Source organism: Ciconia boyciana, chromosome 7, assembly GCF_034638445.1.
Source record: "Ciconia boyciana chromosome 7, ASM3463844v1, whole genome shotgun sequence".
Lineage (NCBI taxonomy): Eukaryota > Metazoa > Chordata > Aves > Ciconiiformes > Ciconiidae > Ciconia > Ciconia boyciana.
In genome coordinates, this window is record NC_132940.1 from 22,160,890 (window position 1) to 22,184,030 (window position 23,141).

Consider the following 23,141-nt stretch of genomic DNA (forward strand, 5'->3'; position numbering starts at 1 on the left):
CAGAAAATGTGAAACTGCCTTCACTATACAGAGTTCTGTATGGATTCAGCTATCTGGCTCATGAAATTAAACTTCATTATCAGAATAGTTTTCTCCTTGGTGATAGCAAAAATGCTATCGCCATGTTGCAAAACTTGTAAAAATATATTTACATTGTTTCTTAATAACTAGAAGGCTAAACATAGATGTAAGTGAAATATAACAGGATTCTATAAAACAAATCTGAACCGTTGGCATAAGGGACTGCTATTTAAACATTTGGTGTCACTGCACAGTCATCTAAAAACATCACAAAACTTCTCAATCACAAGCTATGCAGTTTCTGTAACATAAAGATGAAATGTTTATATAAGAAAACCAAAACAAAGGGACACTCCACATTTCATTTTCATTACAGGTGACCTTAGTTAGCTAGAGTTCAACACATCACTGACATAAAGTTAATATACCTGTATCTTTCCAAGTGCTCCAATAGCTACTTCAGGAGGTAGTATCACTGGTTTGGCATAAGTGCCACCAATCTAGAAAAGAAAAAGCTATGGATATTAGTTAACAATTTTTTTTTTAAAGTAGATTCCCTCTTGCATTAATTGCTACAGGTTTTGTTCATTGCATATTAAACTTTACAAAGTTATTCATTTCAGAAGCAGTTTTCAGATATAAGTTCTCTTTTTTACTGTACTTACTGTGCCAATATTTGAAAGGGTGAATGTTCCCCCAGTGAGGTCATTCGTTCCCAGTTGGCCTGCAGAGCCCAAGGACTGTAGGCGATTTAATTCAGAAGCAATCTCAAACACACTACAGACTTGAACATTTTTCACATTTGGGACAATTAAACCTTGCTCTGTGTCCATAGCAACTCCAATGTTGTGCAAAGCCTGCAACAAGTTTCATTAACTGGACATTAACAGAAGCAGTCAACATAAAATGTATTTTACATAAAAAAGCACTTGAATAATGTCTTCTTTATATATCTTTTTAACCTAGAAAGTGCTGTCTGTAAGCAACTCCTCTATACAACTTTGAGGGGAGAAGGGGATGTAAATTTTTAAATATTAGCTTTCCACATCTGCAAAGTGCAAATTGATTTTGGCAATTTCACATCCAGGCAATACAAAATCCCGGAATAAGTTTCACACTGAAAATATTTCACTTTAGGATTATTATATGGGTAACAAAACATGACTAGCAGATTTTAAAGAGAACACTAAAATTAAAAAAAAGGAAACTGAGTTGCCTTTCATTTGCTGGAAGGAATATATAAGGATTCATCTGAGAGATATTGATAAAACAGCACAAAAGGAGTTTGTACTGCAAGGAGTAAGGACACATCACTTAAGAAGATGGACACTCGCTGCCCAGAAGTATCAATCCAGCAACTTGTATGAAAATTAAATAATTTTTATCAAAACTGAGTTTAAAATATGACTTTAATACATAAGGGTTGAGCGTTGGAACAGTGGAACCACTGTGCCATTACTAAAAAATTACTATGTTAGATTTTAAATATTCTAATTTTAAATGCTTGGCCCATCTTCAGGTGAAAACCAGGAAATCACTATATTAATATGCATTTTTGAGGCAAGCCTGAATAACAAAGTGACTCTCATTAAACAAACTACTGAGATAAGACCAATAATAAATCAAATCCAATCTTAGAATCTGGACACACAAATTATTTTCCAGCATAACATCATAATTTTGGTTCTTACAATTAGCTCAGACATTCTGAAAAACCCTTGTTAGCTATTAGTTTAGGTTTTCTGCTCACAACTTTTATCAGTAGTTTACAAACCTTATATGTGACATTTTGACAGCTTTCATCCAAAGAAGCATTAAGAATGGGATACTGCAATAATCCCAGAGAGGCTGCCTGTTAAATAGAAAAGAAAAAAAAAAGATAGATTTTTATGTTTTGTAACCAGAGAGCTCCATGGAAAGGAAGGAACAGTGGGAGACAATTTAGATTAATAACACTATGGATTTCCCCAATGCAATCAAATTTGGCTTAAACTCCTAAACTTGTCTGTTGATATTCTGTCATTATTAGGACAGCAGAAGAAAAAGACAACTTACAAAAACCAAATATACATCAGACAGACAAAAAGTGATAATCCACCTCCCAAGTATAATTGAAGTTGAATCTCCATTTGTTATTTCTGTTCCACAATTCAAATCAAATATCCCAAGACAAAAGTTATGAGATTCAGCAGCAATGTCATTCTCAGCTCTCCACTTAGATGACAATTATTTCAAGGAAGTAATATCAATTCCCCCTAAAGAGAGTGAGCAGAATGAGTGCTTACTTAGCACTCTAATTGAAATAGCATTACCAGAAGTTTCAGACTAAGCTATGCATTCAATGCATAGCTTAGGCAGTGCATCAGCCTTCATTGATGCCAACAGTTGGAAATGGAACCATGGCAACTAAATGAGTGCAAGTGCCTCGTCTTCTGAACAACAAAAGAGACATACTCATTCACCTGAACAACAGAAGAGACATACTGATTCACCTGAGGGATAATTACCACAAAAATATAAGAATAACAATAGCAATAATAATGATGCATTTCACATGAGGTTTGTTTTAATGGAGCTCATAAAAAATACTGACAGTTTCCAAAATTTGTTTTGTGTAATTCAAACACCCAGTGATGCTTACCCCCATAATGAGTAATGTTTTATCTGCTCTATCCTTCCCCATTAATATTTTAAATATTTTCCATTATATTATATAACCCGAACTACAATTCCAACAGTAAATGCATAAGGGGTTCAATAAACAATAGAAGTTGAGACTTTTCTTGTGACCTGTAATTATTCAGATGATAGAGAGGTGCTCCAAACTTACAACAATCACTGATCAGATTTTGGCAAAATCTGCAGAAGTACTCCATACAACGCTCTGCTGCACGTCTCACCTTTATGAAGAAAGGCATAAAGGAAAGCTTAACTCCACGAATTTGTGCTAGAGGTTTCAGCTCTTCTCGCAACTGAACAAGCTGAGTCAAATCAATCTCATCACAATAACCGAAGTGGGGTATCTTCAGGGCTGCACTCATAGTCTTTACCATTGCCTTGTGAAAACCTGGAAAATATTCACTGACTTCTTAAACCAACAAAATGAGCTTCTGGGAAGTTACGGTGAAATTTCAGTCACTTGTTTCCATTAAACAAATTACACAATTTAAAAAAAACAACCCAAACCAGAACCCAACCACAACAAAAAAAGGACAGAGTAAAGCTCACTTTAGGATCAACAGTTATTCAGCACATGCAACTCAATTTTTACAATGTTAATATTTCAGATTATATTACTGCATATCTCTCCTATGTATGTATGTATTTGAAATCACAGTACAGTAATCTGCACTACTCTTTCCAGCCTCTCCAAATAAACACTGCCTGAAAGGCAAGTAAAAACCTTTTATCTTCCTCTTTTAATGGGATTTTTCTTACCTTAGCGTCTTTTGTTGCATTCTTCTCAAGAACAAGTGTGAATGCTGAAGTACACTATTATTAAGCACTGATAAACCCTTAAATTCACTGCGTGTTGCCACTAACTGCATAATGATTCATACTGTGCCAAATTCACGTGTTTCAGAATTCCTACCTGTTTCAGCATACATTTGAAGAAACACGGATTAAAAATGAGCAAGTGCAACTTGCAGCCCAACTCCATCCAACCAAAACATGAACAATTATTTCATAAAATAATCATGTCATTACATGATTCTTACAGATCATGTTTTCCTATTGCTCAGTTGCATAACAGTAACATGAAACACACTCCCATCAAAAGGAATCAACTATTCACCGAGTAACATTTACTGGTAGTCTACTGTGAACATGGTCTCAAGATTTTTATATTTCATGATTTACCTGTTATAGGTTCAGTTTTATCTTTTCCTGAAAACACAATGGGTCTGGAAACAGGTACAGGAATTTTGCGTGCTTTGTCTTTTGGAGCAGCTGGCACAGTCTCTGATTTTGGCAAAGGTGGGATAATTTCAGCCTTTGGTGATGGAGGTAAAATAGCTCCTGTTTGTTTGGCCAAGTAATTGAGTATGTCTTCTTTAAGAATTCTGTTATCTTTCCCTGTTCCAACAACTTCACTCAATTTAATCTGAAAAGTACATAACAAGCTATGACACTTTTGTTTTACAGCAATATAAAAATATCCTATATCGTGAGCTACAGTTAAAAATTATTCCAGTTACTGATCTAACATACCTAGTTTTCTTTCCCTTTTAGGTACTCAACATTGTTCAAACCATCCAGAGGGCCCACTAGGTGCCTAATTGCATACTTTAAGGAGGAACTATGAATACTACTTGCCTCTTAATTACCTCACAGGATCAATAGTGAAATACTAATTTGAGGAAAGCTATTTGTCACTTAATTTTCTCTACTTATTGTTTTATTTTTCTCCTAAAAATGCACCACAAGCTTTCAAAACCAATGGAATATTCATAGATTCACAGGAAAAAAGAATTAGAAAAGCACTTAAAAGATCACCTAGTACATCCTCTGCTCTAATACAAATCCGAAAAAACAGAACAAGGTAGCTAAAGCTGAGATTCCATTTTTCCCTCCTCCTTCCTCTGTCCCAGGAATCTATTCTGATACTTTATTATTTTTTTTCTAAAAAAGTTTTCTCAATCTCCAGCCTAAAGCATCCTAGCTGCATTTTAAGCCCAGTAATTCCTTTCCTATGCACCATAATCATCAGAAAGCACAATCATCTTCATTTTTACAACAGTTCTTACACATTTGAAATGTATTTGAAAACAAGTCATTTCTCACTGCACTTTCCTCTAGACCAATGTTCTCCTAGTCACTCAAACTGCTATATAAAGGATGGATAAAATGCAGCAGGACCCAATTCAGCAAACTTACATTGTTCTCCATGGCCAGACGACGAACTGCAGGAGTTGCTAATGTTTTATGACCTTTTATCTCTTGGTGAGTGTGCTCTTCATGAGACATAGGAGGTGTTTCAACAACATCTTCTTCTGGGGCAACACCTGCAAACAAAAAGAAAAATTTTAACTTTACTACATTATAAGCATTTGTTAAATTCCAACCTCAACCATTCTGTCATTTTGTGACAGCTGAAGTTTTTAACATTTACTTTGAGCTACTGTGGATGGAAACATAGCATGCTGAAGGCTGCTGCTTAAGCTAAATTTTCAATAGGAAATGTTTGGCTTTTGAGATTTTAAATCCTAATAAAATATCACAGCTTTTTCTACTTAATTTTCTTGACTTATAAAGGGAAAAAAAAAGATTCAGTTTTAAGATTTTCAGGAGGAAAAAGTAAACTCCTCTGTCACTGATGGTATTATGACAACAAACATAAAATATGCAAGAGAAAAAAAAACAGCTTACAATACCTTTTGAAGCATCAATTTCAATGTCCACTAATGGTTTTCCAACATAAGCAATTTCATCTAAATTGTAATGGAGTTTTCTAATGATGCCATCATAACGACTAGTAATAGTAACAGAAGCTTTATCGCTTTGTACTTCACAGATGCTATCAAACTGAGACACGCTATCACCTTCTTTTATGTACCTAAGAGAAAAGACATAGGCTAGTATAAAACATATTAAGTGTAAAAATCTATGCTGTGTATTTGTTTGAAAAGTTCAGTTATGTACATCCCCACAACATAAAAATGCATTCCACATAAGAAGATGTGCTGGGTTTGGCTGGGATAGTTAATTTTCTTCATTGTACCTAGTATGGGGCTATGTTTTGGATTTGTGCTGAAAACAGTGTTGATAATACAGGGATGTTTTCGTTACAGCTGAGCAGTGCTTACACAGAGTCAAGGCCTTTTCTGCTTCTCACACCACCCCACCAGCGAGTAGGCTGGGGGTGCACAAGAAGGGGTTTCCCAGCTGTGTTGGGAGGGGACACAGCTGGGACAGGTGACCCCAACTGACCAAAAGGATATTCCATACCACATGATGTCAAGCTTGGGGAAGAAGAAGGAAGGGGGGGACCTTTGGAGTGATGGCATTTGTCTTCCCAAGTAACTATTACACATGATGGAGCCCTGCTTCCCTGGATGGAAATTAGTGAATGAATTCCTTGTTTTGCTTTGCTTGCGTGCATGGCTTTTGCTTTACCTAGTAAACTGTCTTTATCTCAATCCACGAGTTTTCTTACTTTTACTCTTCTGATTCTCTCCCCGACCCCACTGGGGGGGGGGGGGGGGGGGGGGGGGCAAGCAGCTGTGTGGTGCTTAGTTGCCAGCTGGGATTAAACCACGACATAAGACAAATTCTACATAATGGATACACTTGCTATATACCTTTTGCCTGACTGCTCCAGAACCCTCTGTTGTGTGAAATGACACAATGTTTTAGAATATCACCACACATATATTTTTACTATTACTTTAGTAAAGCAGAGTTTTCTTGACAGATTATAAACCATCTAAAAATAAGAATGAGCCCAGCTTAGTCTGAACCTAAGGAAGTTCTTGGTTTCAAATTGCCAGGATCAGTATATGATCAGTTTCAGAAAAGAAACTGGAAGTGGGAAACGCTGTCTTCTATGCAGAGAGGTATTTTCACCTATTTGTACAAAGAACAAGGCATTTCAACACTGCCTTCCTTCACTATACATTTTGATTTTGTTTAATCCATTCATCGTTCGCTTTTTACAAACAATTTAAATGTTCAAATCTTTTACTAAAGTCAATAGAGAAGGGGTATAGGATAAAATTATGTGGATTCTCCAGACTAGTAATTTGTTTCTAAAAGTCAGCCTACGTAAGTATAATAAAAGACAGACCTCCTGCACTCTAAAACCATTAATCACTAAAGGAAAGCCTCTATAGAGGTGCAGTTAGGGCATCCCATTCCTTCCATCTTTTCCACTCCCAAATAAACCAGATTGCAAATAAACAAAATGTAAAGCTCAGTATATACAAGGTTTTAAAATGTGGAAAATGAAACTTGAAAAACTTCACTAGTAACCCAGTAAACATATTCTCAGATAAATAATTGATAATACAGCTGTTAAACTACTTGCTCATTTCTTAGTGTATTTCTAAGAAAGTAGAGCTTACCATTCTTTTACAGTCACCTCTGTAATCCCTTCTCCAATGTCAGAAAGCTTAAACTGGACAATTTGGCCACATGAAACTTAAAACAGACAATAAGGAAATACAGCATGTTTAATATTAAATATAAGATATCAGACAAAAAAATCTGAATGCATCAAAAATAGTCTACATACCGCTAACATACCGCTAGTCATATACAAACTGCTAACATAACACTCATAAAATAACAAAATAAAATAAATTATTTTATTATGAAAAAGATTACCAGCAGATGTTCTGAATAATCGCCGTTGATGACTAAACTTGAGGGCAGATTTGTCAAACACGCACACATATTTTGATTTTATAAAGTGAATGCTGCTGCACGATCTAACACGGTGAATGCAAACCTGGGGGAGAAAAGTCTCAAGTGTTAATATAATGGACTGAGGAATGTAGAGCTCATTTAATACTCCTGATGCAACAGCAATACTAAAATAGTTTAATTCTAGTTTATGTAAGAGAAGTTCTTACGGAAACACAATTATACCGAATACATACTGAATGTACAATAACCATTAAATTAGCATAAGCTTTGCCAGGTCTTTAACTTCTTTCACTAACACAACACATGGGGAGATCAAAGCCACAATAACATAATCAATTAACAAAAATCATGACAAGATCTTGTAAGAGATTCATACTTGCTATTGTTTCTCTAAGCAATTATTTTAATCAGGACACACACACAAAAAGCATACGTAATATCAACTTCATCAGCCATCTGAAATATTCTTATCCAAAATGGATGCTGGAAGGGAACCCTAGACTGCAGGAAAAATCAGCGTATTTTTCTTTGTCAGTTCTTATTCCAATCAAAGGTTGATCACAAGTACTAATTGGAAAGGAAATTCACACCAGAGGGCACAGACAGTTGGCCTTTTATTTCTATGAATATATAGGAGGCAATCATCTTGAAGTAAATATCATTCACATCAACTTTAATAACCTTTTTTAAGAACTGGGGGTGAGATGGTTTTCTTTCATGGTTACAATTATATTTATCCAGAAATCAACTTAAAGGGTCAATGGAATTTTCTGAAAGGTTCTTCAGACAAAACCTTACGCTTTAAAGCATCATATAATCAGTCATGATTTTGGTCAGAAGCAAAGCCAGTAGCACTTGCATTGACATAAACAGGCACTTTATCATTAATCTCAACAGAAGTTAGTTCAGACCCTTTCTTATTTAGTAAGATTTCTTAAATCTAATGTAATTCCAGTGTTATGTTGTCTTAGAGTGCTGGAAAATTAATAAAAATAACAATTTAGCTGTAGATACTATCTCTAATTAATTTAGAGATATGAAAAAAATTCAGGTGCTACAATGTACCTCAAGTAGCTCAAAACTGTAAAATTTATAAATTATCTTCTTAGACGAGCCAGAAAACAGCACACCTGCATGGGAAAGTTCATTTTAACTTCTTTTTTTAAAAATCCTTTCAGTAATTACAGAGCACATGAAACTTCCTGACTGCCCTCCCTGCCCCTCAAACTGCTCAACTATTTGATTTTATACTACACTTTTAAAAAGTAGATTATTCAGAAAACTGTACAATTCTGAACTGATAATGTACACATTTTCTATATTATTTAATCTAGCATTGCAAGATATATTTAATATCACCTTTCTTTTAGGAACAAATATTTATACAATACAATCTACCATAAAGGACACAACAAAGTTATATTGAGTTACTTTTCAGCTGTCTGCTACTAAGATTGTATCTACTTATCTAGAATAAGTATTTTTCTAATTCCTGTAATGAGCAAACAGTAAATCTTTTTCATTAGTCCTCCAAACAATTTTCCCTATTAAAAAATCAGGTAAAATAGTAATTTTAAGTTACGACAAATCTTATTTTATGAACACATTTTAAATACTCATTCAATTACAAAACCAGTATATAACGTACATCTTCACAAGCCTATTTTCTCCTATTTTTAATTCTGTTTTTCTTCCCACTTGATTTTTTTGCCCAAACTTACAACTCTTTTCTCTTTATATGACCCTACATGGAACACATTCAATATTTACCTGCGAAGATGCTCACAAGGAGCACATCAAATCTCTGAACTATTTCTAAATGTGAAGTTTCATAATGCTTTCCATGTGTTTTTAACATTTGGTAACCAATGCAGATAGTGAATTAGTAATGTCACTGCCAAAAAAACAGACTGGTTTTGTTACAGAAGAATTTCAATGCTGTTTCAAATTATATTTGTAGGAATAATTCAAAACTACTGCATTTTTTAAAAAGGGAATCTTTTTGGTTTGCAGTTTTGCACATTCTCTACTAAAAACTTGGTGTGCTAGTATGTTAAAGCAATAATACAGTACTAAATCTCTTCATAGAACAATGTTCCTTTCTAACAAGGGGAAAAATTAAAATCCATTAAATAAAGAGGCTGTGCTTATTAATTTCAGTATTTAATCACCATAATACTATTTTCTGTGCAATGCCAAATAAGGAAATAATAAAAGCATATAAAAGACAAAATTAGTTCTAATATCCATAGCATACCCATCCACATATCTTGATGCCTGGAAAAATATAGTAATAAAAAACCAACAAGCATAGTACTAGCAGTTATGTTTATGTCACCACTATTACACTGTATGACAATTTAAAGGCAATAATGCCACACTAAGATAACACCTTTCCTGTGCAAGTCTTCAAAGCACGGAGTTACTGTTGCGAGAAGAAACTGAGGGCCCACTCCAGTCTCTCACTGATACTGAGAACACATCAGCCATTGATATCTGGTTGACTAAGACTTGTGGTTTGAACCAAGACAACATGGGAGCTGTATGCTATTTGGGAGAGAACTGCCTTGTCCCTGTTTAGTTCAGTTTTGGTTGTTTCCTTAAAAAGAAGCCAACTGTGCTTTTCTAAATCACCACTGATCCTAAAAATCTACTGCTGGCCTCAGAACAAAATGGTTTTATGCAGCCTGCAGGCAACTGATTACCTGATGAAGTAACACTGAATTTCAAAGTCACATTGAATAGTTTGTGCTCAAAGGCAATGACTTCTCATTAAAGGATACCCCTTTATAGAACTCTTTTGACTTGCTGTCACACTGAGTCATTTTAATGAACATTTACTTATATTGGATTTGTTTTACATACATGTTCTATATCTCAAAGTACATAGTTGCCCATACACTAAACCAATGTCCTTGGTAGCATGTTTCAGTCTGACATTATTCCTCACCTAAATAACTGGCACCATGTCCTAGTGTCTAAGTAACTGTTATTTCCCTACTACTTAACACAAAGACCCCCAGGCTTCTTTCTTTTCTTTTTCACAACTTATGACCCCCATGGACAACCACCATTACTTTGTCTTTCTTCCTCTTGCTAGCCAAAGTGTTTGCAACAGCATTGAGAATATTAAAACAAAGCCCTTTAATATTATAATAACCATATTTTTTCTTGGATCTTATCACAGTTTCACAGTAGATGGTCACAAGAAAAATTAGTATCTAGCAAAATTCAAAATATGCTTGCAGGAAACACACGCTGTAAATAGCCAATCCTATAGTTCAGCATGCACATAGATAAGATGAGCACTTTCATCTTATCAGAATCTCCCTCTGGATTTGGGAGTAGATGGTTTAGTTAGAAAGAAAACTAAAAAGAAGGTGCTATTTTCAATATTCTTAATTAGTAACATTACTTATATGTAGCCTAAAACTAGACAATTACAAAAGTATCACTGAAAAAATTCCTCACTGCTATGCTTTCAAAATACAATATGAATTATTATTAAGAGCAAAAATAATAACAGAAACTAGAACTGATCTTTAATTTAGTTTTCATTTGGATTATCTTACAAAAAGATGTTTGTTTTTCTGACATTCCACAAAACAGCAGTGACATAATTGGAAACCAAAACTATTCACTACAGCTGGAAGACTATAATTCAAGAAGGCAGAAGAAAGCATGAAGTAAGTCTTCATGATGGTGTATGTTGATGAGATTTTAAGTGTCCTAAAAGGCAACCAAGTAGATTTACTTCTTGAAGTATGGTAAGGTATGTCAACTACTTCATTTACAAACATCAAGGCTTCTGGGATTCAAAGAAATACGTTTCCCCTTTCTGTGTGTGTAACTACACCGTCTCTGTGCAGATACGGTATGCAGAGGGGGCTGATGCATGGGCAGAGGAGCGGTGCTGGCAGTGTAACGTACAGGCAATGCAATGAATCAGATGACTAAGAAATAACAGAAGAGAAGGATGTCAGTGGCTTATTACAATAGGCACACGTTTCTTTCACAGGAAACATGGGCAACGGGGAAGACGTTCAGGGGGCAGCAGCGCGGGGCGGATGAAGTCTGTTCTGGGGGCCTCTGGGGAGCGAGGGCATTCTGATCCCCAGGGAGCTGCGGGCACGCTCCGCGGGCACCGCGGCAGCACGGGGCTTGCGGGGCCGGGCACTGTCGGCTGCCTGGCTGCGGGGGACACGATCACTTGTGCCGCCGCACCGTGGGGCAGCGGCGAGGCGGGCTGGGGCGCCGCCCGCCCGGAGGCGCGGCTGAGGCGGCCGGGCAGGCTGAGGGGACGCAGGGAGGGTAGCTCGGGCGCTGCCCGCCCGCAGGCGCGGGGGAGGCGGCGGCCGGGAAGGCTGAGGGCAGGCGGCAAGTCCGCGAGCGCGTCATGTTTGCTCCGAGGGTCTGCCGCGCGGTCCTCGCTCCCTCCCGGCTGGAAGGAAGCAACAGGGCTTCAGGGTGCCGCTGCCGAGGCGGAGATGCCGCGGGTTGTCCACCCCCTCACCGGCTAACCGGGAGCGCCACCACCCGCAGGGTCTCCCGCTCCCCTTACCAGGCGCCCCGCGGCTCTGCAGCTGCTCCTCAGAGCGGTCACGGCCGCCATCTTCCTCCGGGAAGAGGCAGCCTCCACACCCCGCACACCTCCCACCGACCAGCCAACGGGAGCGCAGCCACAACAACCGCAGCCAACCAGGCGGCGGGCGGCCACCCTGGGGCACCGGCCAGGGCGGGCGGCGCCGGAGGGGGCGGCCGGCTGGTCCCGGCCGCCGCCGGGGGAGCACAGGCAGCGCCTTGGAGCCGTCACACGCCCACGGGAAGTAGCGGGAGGACGTCACCTGTCCCCAGCGCCTCACGGGCGTTCCCGTAGCAAAGCCGCTGGCGGTGGTGGAGGGAGTGCGGCTCCCCTGGGCCGAAGAGGCGTGAAGGGCAGCGCCACGGGCCCGGCCTTTCCCGGTACATCTGTAATAAAGTCCCGAGTGTGACTGCCAGACCAACACGCGTATGTCTCTCCGTGCTTCTTTTAGCGATCTCGCTTCTGGGGAAAACTACTCGCTTGTAACCGTGACGGCAGGAGTCGGGCCGCTCTCCTCCGGCCTTCGGCGGCGCCACAGGGCGTCGCGGGGCAGAGCTGTGCCTGCGGGGCTGCCGTCTCAGCCGCCGCTTGGTCGCGGCCTGCGGGGTACGGCCTTTGTCACCGCTCCGGCCTAGCGTGGGCCTTGGCCATAGCCTCGGGACAGGGGAAAGGCATTGCCTCCTCCAGGACGCCAAGCCGCCGCAGACTCTGCCCTGTGCCAGGACGTGGTCGTTCACACGGGGAGAAGGAAGCTCTCCCCGTCTGCTACGCGGCTGCCCGGGCGCTAGGACCCGGCGGCTGCTCCTCACGCAGCGGAGCCGCCTCTGCCAACCCACGGCCGGCGGGCGGGGAGGTGGCTCCGCTCTGCGCCTGCTCCAGCGCCGCCGCCCGGCCCAGGCACCGGCACGTTGGGGCGCCGCCGGCACCGGAGCGCATCTTGGGCGCGCTTCCGTCGCCAAGCGTTTGCGGCCCCGGGGAGCTGCTTCGCCGGGGGCTCGCCGTCTGCAGGGCCCCACCGGGATCCTATCGGCGCGGCAGGGGCCTCTGCGAGAGACAGCTCCGCTCGCCGCCAGTCATGGACGGGGACAGGGTGGAGATAGACGGCGGGATCATGGAGGGGGTGAGCACCAGCGGCGGGCTGGCCTCGCCTTACCTCGCCCCGGGAAGCCGTGACGGGCGGGCCGGTAGCGGCCGGCTGGGTGGGAAGTGCCGTAGCGCCTGACGGGCGCCGTTTCTCCGTGCAGGGCGGGCAGATCTTGCGAGTGTCCATGGCCCTGAGCTGCCTGCTGGGCCTGCCACTGCGGGTGCGCCGGATCCGCGCTGGGAGGAGCCAGCCCGGCCTCAGGTAACAGCCCTTCCCGTGTCCTCACGTCCGCTCGCCCCGGGGCGCGGTGGTCCCCGGGCGCGTTCAGCGAGGGTCATGTTACGGCGAGTGTGAGGCCCTCCTGGGCCGGGGGCGTAGTCGTGCAAACGCCTTGGCTTGCTTTCGTCTGAAATACCGCCAAGAACAAACCCCATGTATTTCCATTGCTTTAAGAGGGCCTTTTTATCAGAAAATCCCGTCTGTGGCTCACTTATATGGAAGGACTGAGCGCGGAGGAAAGCTAGGGTATGCACCGGGAGCCCGCAGTCTCCCGGCGAGAGGATTCGGACCCCTTCGCCCTCTCGCCTCAGCGCAGTTCCCGCCCCTGGCCCTGGCCGGCTGCCAGGGCAGGTGAGGGCGCTGCCCCTGTCGCCACCTGTCAGGCACCGCAGGCTTACAGAGCGTCTCGAAAATATTTTCAAAGGTGCTAAGCAGACTGCACGGTATGAAACATGAAATACAGCTGAGGTCATGTAATGCCTCAGCAAACGTGGTTCACCGAGCGTATAGTGTTAAGAACAGTTCGTTTATTTCCTATTTAAATTACTCAAACAAATGGAAACGCAAGCACAGCAAGACAGATACATAGCAAAACTGTTAGCTCTCTTGTCTCTGGCAACCAGTCACAGGCTTGGCTCCAGTTCAGTATTGCCATCGTTATCCCATTGCATTTTTGTCCAAGCATTTATCACATTAGGACAAGCGACTGCTCCTGCATCTCATCTGTCTGGACCCATTCCTATGGAAAACACACCAGAATCCTGCAAATTCCAGAATGGCCTGAATGCTGCTCCTTTGGCTCCTGTGAGCTCAGGAGAAGTACTGCAGGAACCAGATCGAATTTCTGATCCTTGTTTGATCTGAAATTTGCAATTGTAGTATTTATTAGTTGGCATTTAGTAGTTCTTTTAATGTAACATGAGTATGTAGTCTACTTGCACATATCTTTAACTTCGTATTGTCGCTCCAAGGCCTCAGCATCTGTCTGGATTGGAGATCATTCGAGATCTATGTGAGGGGAAGCTGGAAGGCGGAGAAATTGGCTCAACAGAAATAACCTTCACCCCTGGGAAGATCAAAGGTGGAACCCACATAGCAGATACAAAAACAGCAGGGTATGTCTTTGTACATGGATAATGACTGACCTAAACTGCTCTTAACTGCTTTTGGTAACTTTAAAATTATGAGAGAAGACATTTTGGTAACTTTAAAATTATCACAAAAGAGCGAGGGGGAAAAAAAGAACATTAATACATGGGTAGTAAGCCAAAATCTGTGCTGCCTGAGCCAGATATATGTGACCAAAGAACCCTTAGTGCAGGCAGGATATGTGTGAATAAAGTACATGCAAGTGTAATAGTTTTAAAATTATAATTGATATACAAGTTGAACACTTAATTAAAGTTAAGCAAAAAACAGCTGCTCATGTATTTAAAACTTTATCCATTATTTTCTCCCATTAGTACATTACATATTAGGTCAAAGGCATCAAATTAGATAAGTATCTCAAAGCTGTGAGATCTGAAATAATCCTCATTGTATAATAAATTAAATGTTGAGATTTTACTTACGCATGTAATGGTACAATATGGGATACTAGTCTTTTGGAACTGGGAACATATTCTATTCACAGTTCTTTGTGCCTGTGTTTCTTCTACCCTATATTTCTGGTTTGGGTCCTTTGTTCTTGGAATCTGTTGCAAAATCAAGTAAATGGGTTTAGCTGTGGAAGGCTGGTGTGAACAGTTGTCTGGAAGCATAAGCCAGGTTAGGCATAAGTTAAAGCTTCCTTTAAGTTAAGAGAAGTATTTTTCTGAGCTGCAATAGTATAAACAACCAAGCTGATGCCTTTTACTTAACACAGAAAGGTTTGAGTAAGCAACAATGTAGGAGAATTAGTAATTAAGCACAAGGGGAAAAAAAAAAAAAGAGAAACGGTATGGTTCACAAACATTCAGAAGTTATTTAAGAAAACAAAAACATGTTTTCTTCAGTTCAGTGGTGACTACTGTTTTCACAATGCAAAATGATGTTTAAAACCCCTGTGAGATAATGGTTTTGTTTTGCTGAACAAACTTACTTTTGGAAAATTTATTCTGGAAGTCTTTTATTATCTATTAAATGTGGAGAGATTCAATGATAGGGGAATCTTGTATCTAAAAGCATATTTTCTATGCCCCCGAATTTTCTCGTGTGGGATGCCATCAGCTTCTAAGCAATTTTGTAGTTTTCTAAGTTTTTTTATTATTAAATGAGTACTAAAATGTTAAAATTGCTGCCTAAGCCTTTTCTGCTTTTATCATCTGCTAGCTAAAGCTACACTTTTCACAGTCCCATCACTATACTGAGTAAGCTACATTACTTTTGTTTCAAACAGGAATATTAAAGACACAATTACTGTGAAACAAAAAACCTTCATATTTAGGCTTGCTAAGGACATGAAGTTTTAAATTAGTATTTTTAAAGACTAATAAGTTTACTTTATAGATAATGTTCAAAATCAAATACTTATGTAAATGCTCTGGAAAGTCATTTGCCTTTGATGTGTAATGATTCTATGGAATTCTATGGATTATGACTGCACCACATTTGAGTATCTTATAATTGCTTTTAGGAGTGTGTGTCTACTGATGCAGGTAGCAATGCCCTGTGTGCTGTTTGCTGCTTCCCCATCAGAACTTCATTTAAAAGGTGGGACTAATGCTGAGATGGCTCCTCAGATAGACTACACAGTCATGGTAGGGAAAAACTTCTTTGGCTTGGTGCATCTTTCATGCATATATATGCAATGTAACTACTGTACTTCTGTTGCTCTTACTGCAAGTTTATTTGTAATTATGGAATTAGGTATGGGAATATAACGCTATTAGTGTACTGTATGTAGAGAGCAACCAGTGTTTCATGGAATTCTCTGAAACAGCAACTAGTCTGTTTGCTTTTAATTACTAAAGAAAATTTCATTTAAAATATAGTCGTTATTTTAGAAGTGCTGTGAATTGTTAAGAATTTCTTTTCTTCTTTCCATAAGAAAATCCTATTATACAAAGTGTCATTCAGAATGAAGCATGAGGAATGTCAAATAAGCTGTATGGATGAGACTGGCTACCTTTCTTTTTTTATAATGTAACTTAAATTTTTGTGTTGAATTTTTTTGAAGATTTCATAAAATAGTGGGAAATTATAAATGCAAAATAGATTCACTCTGTGTTTTTATATATGCTTGTTTTTCAGGTTTTCAAGCCAATAGTTGAAAAGTTCAATTTCACATTTAATTGTGACATACGAAAGAGGTGAGTTATGGAGATGTATGGCAGAGGCCGGCCTTACTGAACCAGTGTGTGAGCACAGAGGCACACACACAAGGTGCCCTCAATCAAGCTGAGGCATGAATTTATAATACGTGAACTAATCTGTATTAGCTGCCCCTGTGTGTACTGTCACCATATGATGAATGTGATATGGTTCTTTCCTGTCTTTTTTTTCATTGCTGAGTCTTCAGCTGCTGTTTATTGTTTCCTATGGGCTACCCCTCAGGGAACCACGTGCTGAACAGGCAGTACATTACTGAGCTTTTTCTGAGGTGCCAGTTATATTGGTGTTAGGTAGTTAATAAGATGTGTGTTATGAGGTAATACTGTTAAGAGAACCTAATTCTATTATAAAGATTTCTAAGGCACACATCAAGAATATTCATATGTAGAGTAACAGAGAATATAAAAATGTATAACGAAATTTATGAAGAGCCTTCTGGCTCTTTTCTTGGTTTCCTTGTGATCTTTGCATTTAATTATATCTGATTACTGCTTCTAAATAGGGGCTACTATCCTCAGGGAGGTGGTGAAGTTGTAGTCCAGATGTCACCAGTCAAAGAGCTGAGCCCAATAAACTTAACAGAACGTGGCACAGTGACAAAGATATATGGAAGAGCATTTGTTGCTGGAGCACTGCCTATAAAAGTAAGCGCTGATAATAGCTCTGGTAGTATCCAACTTCATATATCTATATAAAATTGCATGTAATCTGCTTAAAGTACCTCTACTGTTCCTGTATTCTGCAGTCTTTCACATACAAGCTAAGTAGCCTTATTAAATGGTTTCCATTATTCTGGCTGTAGAATAGAATTTTGGACATTTCTAAAATGCATTTATTGCATAGCAATATGGTAGCAGCTAAAACAGGAAATGAGAACAGTATCCTTGATATCCTTCATATAACTGTTCAAAAGTCTTTAGCATATATTGAGGGGTATCTTATATCTGATTTACATATCATTCATATTTACGTGGATTATTTTAAATCTGAAATCATGGCCCTTGTTCATAGATTTATGGGTAAACTATGGTGCACTGGAATAGGCAGAGGTCGGACTACATCCAGTTTTTCAACCATTGCTAAGGGTATTAGACAGAACAAGTTAAGGGTAGGTTTAGCCAAAGATAAAACAGAGAAATTTGCTCCTTTGTATCCCCTTCTTTCTATTATTCCTATCCTGTCTGTGTTTACAGAGGATGAATGGTGGGATCTCCTTAAGGCTCCTTCTCACACACAGGCTAGGAATTAGTAGAGGAAGGAAGAGGAGAAACTGAGTTACTTTTTGAAGAGCTGTGGACTGCTGGTTTTGGTCTTAAAATCTCCAAACCTATGAATATTGGCTATGATTGGATCACAAGGATGGGATAAGCTTTATCTGCCCCCACCTGCCTGTGATTTAAAATTGTTGTTTTATATATTATATCTTGTGGAGTATATCCTGTACATAATAATTGTGGGGTGGGTTTGGGTTTTTTGTGGTTTGTTTTTTTGTTTGTTTGAGGTTTTTTTACAATCTTATGTCTTGAGATAATCAAGACTAAAATAAAATCTTTCTCCCTGTGAATGGAGAAAAGTTCTTGAATTTCTATTAATATTGAAGCTTCTACATATATCACTGTAATTGTCATTTGTTTGGCATTTAATGTTACCGTAATTTTGTGGGAAAATTCTCAGAGGAGATGATGTTCAGTGCTTGCTTATAAAGGTTTTATAACAAACCTTTGTTTTTCTAGTTAATAAAGTAGCCCCTTTATTCAGGGATTCACTGTAATAATTAGACTTATGAGGAAGAAGTATTACTATAGTTACATAATTTGATTAATGGTTTTACCTCTTATCTTGTTAGCTGGCAAAAGACATGTCAGCAGCAGCAGTGAGATGCATCAGAAAAGAAATCAGAGATCTTTACATTAACATTCAGCCTGTTCGAGAACCTGATGATCAAGCCTTTGGCACTGGAAGTGGAATAATGTAAGATGGGCCCAAATTTTCTATTGATACCTGTAACCTTGCTGGTTGATTAGCTAGATCTTCATTACATATCTGATAAATAAAGTGTAACACGAATGATTTTGTTCTTAATATTGATTCTGTTTTTTCTGCTTAGCGTTGTTGCAGAGACTTCAACAGGTTGTTTGTTAGCTGGGTCATCACTTGGCAAGAGAGGTAAGAGCTCCGTGAAGTATACCTGTTTCAGATTTAAGTTAATGTGCTATTAACAAATAGGAATTTGAAGTATAATCTATTCAAAGATATGATGCTATGAGTGTTGCATTTTTAAATGGATGTTGTTTAGTAATAAAGGACAGTGGAAATGAGCAGATTTTAAGCGTAGTAAATGGAATCTTACACTGTACTAGGCTGCTTCTGCATAGTGACAAAAATTACAAAATTATTAAACTCACCTTTTATCAGAATGGATCGTTAAGGATCACTGAGTTGAAAATGCTTCTTGAGTTTATGAACATACAGTCTTTGTGGTTTACCTGTGAAGTTTTTGTTCAACAAGTGAATCTAGCTGTGTATCTAGATTAAAAGGAATAGAAGTGATTTTGGTTTTAAATGGTTTGAATAAAATGTTTTTCTGACTAACTGGGGCTACTTTCTTTCCACTGCTTAGGAAATATGAACTATATGTCATCATAAGATGGGAGGGGTTTTTTAAGCAGAAATTTGAGGCAAAAGCATGGAAATAAGGTTTAAAAAGTTGATAATTTCTCAATTTATTTTTTTGTTCTTCTGTATTTTTAAAATGTTAAATAGTAATTGGCAGCATCCTAATCTCCTGAATTTCTCTGTTAGGAAAGAATTCTGACAAGGTTGGCATTGAAGCAGCTGAGATACTGCTTAGGAATCTTAAACATGGTGGAACTGTGGATGATTCTCTGCAAGACCAAGTAAGGCTCCTGTATGTGTTTACATGAAGTTGAAGTAGCAAGAACATGCATGTATGTATTACTTGTAAAGAATATAAATCTGAACAGGGAAAGAATGAGATGTAGATTTCAAAGTTAGACTGTATCTCCACAAGTAGGCATGGCTTTACATAATTATTTGATAATTAGAAGTCTTAGGAGGTTTCCGGGTGTGGTTACATCACTAGGATTAGCAAATTACATACAGTTCTTAGGAACCACAGATGCTCCTGGTTTTGCACCAACACCCTTAAATTTTCCCTTCCTGTAAATCTTAGTAGGTATGGAAGAAAGGGGTAGGAATTTGCTTCTATTTGGCACTCCATGTAGTGGAGTCAAAATAGCTCCCTGGTTACATATTAAGAATGATACTAAGTGAAGCTATTAGAGAACAGAATACCTAGGAGGTGCTCCTGTTTGTCTTGCTCACCTAAGTACATTTGAGAACGAAGACCCTCCACTACCTTATTTTCAATAACACAGCCCGGTAAGAATCTTGGGCTGTTCATAGATAGGATGATGCTACGTCTTAGCTGTAAACACCTGGCCACACGTTACTATTATGTAGTATAATAGGAAGTATTTAGGTCTTGGACTCATCCTACTTTTTCCAAAACATGCACAGTACAATTGGTAGAAACATGCCACAGCTAGATTCAGTGTGTATGGGAAGTGCTCAGAGTTATATCACGCTTTACAGAGTACTTGTCATGGTCATGTTTGTAAATCAGATCAGATTTTTTAAAATATCTGTCTGGCGACTACGTGATCAGAAAGCGTTACAATTAAAAAACCTCTTCCTGAGTTTTTCACTCCATAAAGGTAATCTACCAATCTGGAGTCTGACGTGACTGGGGAATTTTGGGGCAGGAGGGTGGGGGAGAGCAAAGTTAAATGTAGTAACAGGAATTCAGTGACAAATTCCCCTGTGGAAAAGTAGCAGCCCTTCTCTAATAGGCATTACAGTAGTAATTTCCAAGCTTCTTGAGCCTTGGATCACTCTTATGAACTTTTATGAAAGTTGGCAGACCAAATTTTTACATCTACAAACATTTTGCATGTTTTCTCCCTTTTTTTTTAAATCAGTAAGTTGCTAGGATCTGAAGAGTTTCTTAATAACTACCTTTCCCTCCCTTTCAGCTGATCATTTTTATGGCGCTAGCAAAGGGGGTGTCTAGAGTGAAAAGTGGACCAATTACACTTCATACTCAGACAGCTATACACTTTGCAGAGCAGCTAACAAAGGTGAGTCCAAAAGTTCAGGAAGTTTTACCTATCGGTAGTTATCCAGTAACTGGACAGTGTACAGTTTAGCAAGCATTGTGAACTGAACTTGATCATGGAGGACAAGCATTGATAAAATAATTGCTACAATATTTATATGGGAGCTTACCTGTAGAAAGTGAACATTCTTTAGAGTTAAATGCCTTTAGAATGGTTAGATACTTTAACCACCTTTATTTAAATGGTTTTTAATGAAATCAGTCAAAGCTGTAATATACATAAACACATGGCAATATGATTATTGGGCATCAGATATTGAATATTTACACTTATGTATGTTATAACTTAGCTAGTGATATATTTCTAATCCTGTTTTAGGCCAAATTTACTGTGACAAAATCGGAAGAGGAAGATCCCAGTAAAGATAGCTACATCATTGAGTGCCAAGGAATGGGAATGATAAACCCAAACTTATAGGGTTTAAAAAAAAAAGCCAAACAAAAAAAGCAGCAAGCTGACAAAAGCAAAACTCAACATACCTCAGTGATGTATTGCACTACATTTCAATGGATGCATAATATGCAGGTGAACAGGAGGAGCCTTCTGTCACATGAGTGATTTAACTTCAAGGATGATGTCCAGTTTTTCCTTGGTGTGCTGAGAATCTGTGGTGTGAAAAATGGAAACTTCACTGTTTGTTTTTTTTACTATTAGCAGCAAAATGAGTACAGACAGGAGAGCAAATAGAATACACTGTATGTTTTTGAGCGCTTCAATTAGAAGCTTTGAAAATTCAGATTCACCAAAGTAGAAAATACCTATTTCAGTTTTGAAAAAATACTGATACATTCTTTCCCCTTTAAAAAATGTAAGCTTTATTCTTTGCGAACCTTTATGTTATGAGGTATATGGAATGAAGTGCACCATCAAATCTGTATCGCTGTTCTTCCTTAATCATTTTGCTTAAATTGTGCGTGAGGAAATAATAAAGCAATATCACCATATGAAAGCTTGGTATTTGTATTTGCTGTTATCTCAGCAGGTTGTGTTAGTGGAAGACGGATACAAAGTAACTTTTCAGAAGCATAATTTCTTTCTCTCCCTCCAGGAAGAATGTAGGGAGATATGCATAAATATGCATATATATGCACAATGCATAAAATAATCTTCTTTTAAATTTTCTCTTTTCATCTATTTTAAAAAACCTTTTCAGGCAAGCTCAATGTCCCACATTACATCCCAAACACCAAATATTAACTTTATGATATGATTGGATTTTCTATCTACAGTTGTCCTTGTTAGCATACTGCCTGGGTCTACATTTTCACCAAGCTGTTGTTGTTTGTTCTTTTTAAAGGGAGTACTTAATTTCAGCTGACATGAGGGAGCTGTTGAACACATATATACACACAGATACATATGTGTATGTACACTGAGCACTGCATATACCCACAGGTGTATTTAGACATATAAAATCCAGTTGCGTTATCTACCACCTGTGGATTAAGTAAGGAAGACCTTCTGCCACTCTGGCAAAAGCTTTTTTTGAAGTAAAAGGAAGATAAAAGGAGACACAAGGCATAATTTTTTTTGCATACAAAGAACTGAATCAGAGAGTGGGAATCACTTAACCAAAACTATATAAATGCACTCTGGAAGCTTGAATTGATTTCCAGCTTTTCCACAGCCCAGTCTGGAGCCTTTGCTCTAAGATCTTTTTTTCCTCAGTTGTGACTATTGAACCTAACAGCTAAAGATGTAACTTGAAGTACCGTTTGTCTTACTCATTAAGATAATTGCATTACTGTACATTTCTAACATGAAAAAAATCCTTCGCTTATATACAAAAACGTTCACCAACTATCTACTTAACAATATGTTTCTTCTTAGGGTTCTTCCCCTCTCCCCACCCGAAAACTAGTGCAAAAGAATGGGATGCTATTAATTTCTGACTAAATAAGAATTATTTTTCTCTAATACTGGGAATGGTCTGAAGGGGGCAGCAGATACCCGCTGAAGTAGGTTAGTAATTCGACTGCCGTTGGAGAGCACCTCTCTGAATTACTAGTCTGTGCTGCTAATGATTTTTAATGTTTCCTTTTGGAAGAACTGTGAGTGTCATTTTCAAAAAAACTTGAAAGCAAGCCCCCAAAGAGTTGTTGCTGTCTGTGCTTAAGAAAACAAGCTCTTCTAAACCACATTTGAATGGATATTTACCTGTTTCCACAATTCAAAAAATTAATATACTTGACTAATTTAACTTCTAATGGAGAGATTCCTGCTAAAGGCAGGGCTGGGTGTAATTTAATTCAACCTCCTGATCAAAGCACCACTAACTTAGAAGTTATATCAGGTT

General features: G+C 38.9%; 3 protein-coding genes across 4 annotated transcripts in view; 2 read left to right on the forward strand and 1 right to left on the reverse strand.

Moving 5' to 3' along the window:
- TRMT13 (tRNA methyltransferase 13 homolog) overlaps positions 1–2,905 on the forward strand; it is a 23,542-nt gene extending 20,637 nt beyond the window's left edge. The window contains exon 12 of the mRNA XM_072867746.1: positions 2,887–2,905. The gene's annotated coding sequence lies outside the window, so the exon portion shown is untranslated. The remainder of the gene's footprint in view (positions 1–2,886) is intronic.
- The window catches only part of DBT (dihydrolipoamide branched chain transacylase E2), a 14,572-nt gene extending 1,295 nt beyond the window's left edge, over positions 1–13,277 (reverse strand). Inside the window, exons 1-10 of one of the 2 annotated variants that reach the window (XM_072867741.1) lie at positions 13,125–13,277; positions 7,348–7,471; positions 7,086–7,161; positions 5,397–5,578; positions 4,900–5,027; positions 3,883–4,126; positions 2,922–3,088; positions 1,796–1,873; positions 687–878; positions 450–521 (exon numbers count right to left, since the gene is read on the reverse strand). In XM_072867741.1, the coding sequence (XP_072723842.1) occupies positions 450–521; positions 687–878; positions 1,796–1,873; positions 2,922–3,088; positions 3,883–4,126; positions 4,900–5,027; positions 5,397–5,578; positions 7,086–7,161; positions 7,348–7,471; positions 13,125–13,241 (1,380 nt within the window). In that variant the 5' untranslated portion in view covers positions 13,242–13,277. Of the gene's footprint in view, positions 1–449; positions 522–686; positions 879–1,795; positions 1,874–2,921; positions 3,089–3,882; positions 4,127–4,899; positions 5,028–5,396; positions 5,579–7,085; positions 7,162–7,347; positions 7,472–11,950; positions 12,069–13,124 lie in introns of those variants that run through there. The other variant, XM_072867742.1, reaches the window with a different exon arrangement.
- Positions 12,957–21,807, forward strand: RTCA (RNA 3'-terminal phosphate cyclase). The gene is made up of 11 exons (XM_072867749.1): positions 12,957–13,091; positions 13,216–13,316; positions 14,306–14,449; positions 15,949–16,072; positions 16,566–16,624; positions 17,149–17,290; positions 18,493–18,617; positions 18,754–18,812; positions 19,449–19,543; positions 20,702–20,806; positions 21,164–21,807. Exons 1-11 carry the CDS (start codon positions 13,047–13,049, stop codon positions 21,260–21,262), a joined length of 1,098 nt encoding a protein of 365 aa, XP_072723850.1. The 5' UTR covers positions 12,957–13,046; the 3' UTR covers positions 21,263–21,807.
- The last annotated feature ends 1,334 nt before the right edge of the window (positions 21,808–23,141 follow it).

What these genes read in the sequence shown, in the direction of transcription:
- RTCA (XM_072867749.1), top strand. Translation starts at nt 13,047, where the DNA reads ATGGACGGGGACAGGGTGGAGATAGACGGCGGGATCATGGAGGGG. An exon ending in GGCACTGGAAGTGGAATAAT is followed by an intron (nt 18,618 to 18,753) that starts GTAAGATGGGCC and finishes TTTTCTGCTTAG; the next exon opens with CGTTGTTGCAGAGACTTCAA. An exon ending in ATGATTCTCTGCAAGACCAA is followed by an intron (nt 19,544 to 20,701) that starts GTAAGGCTCCTG and finishes CCTCCCTTTCAG; the next exon opens with CTGATCATTTTTATGGCGCT.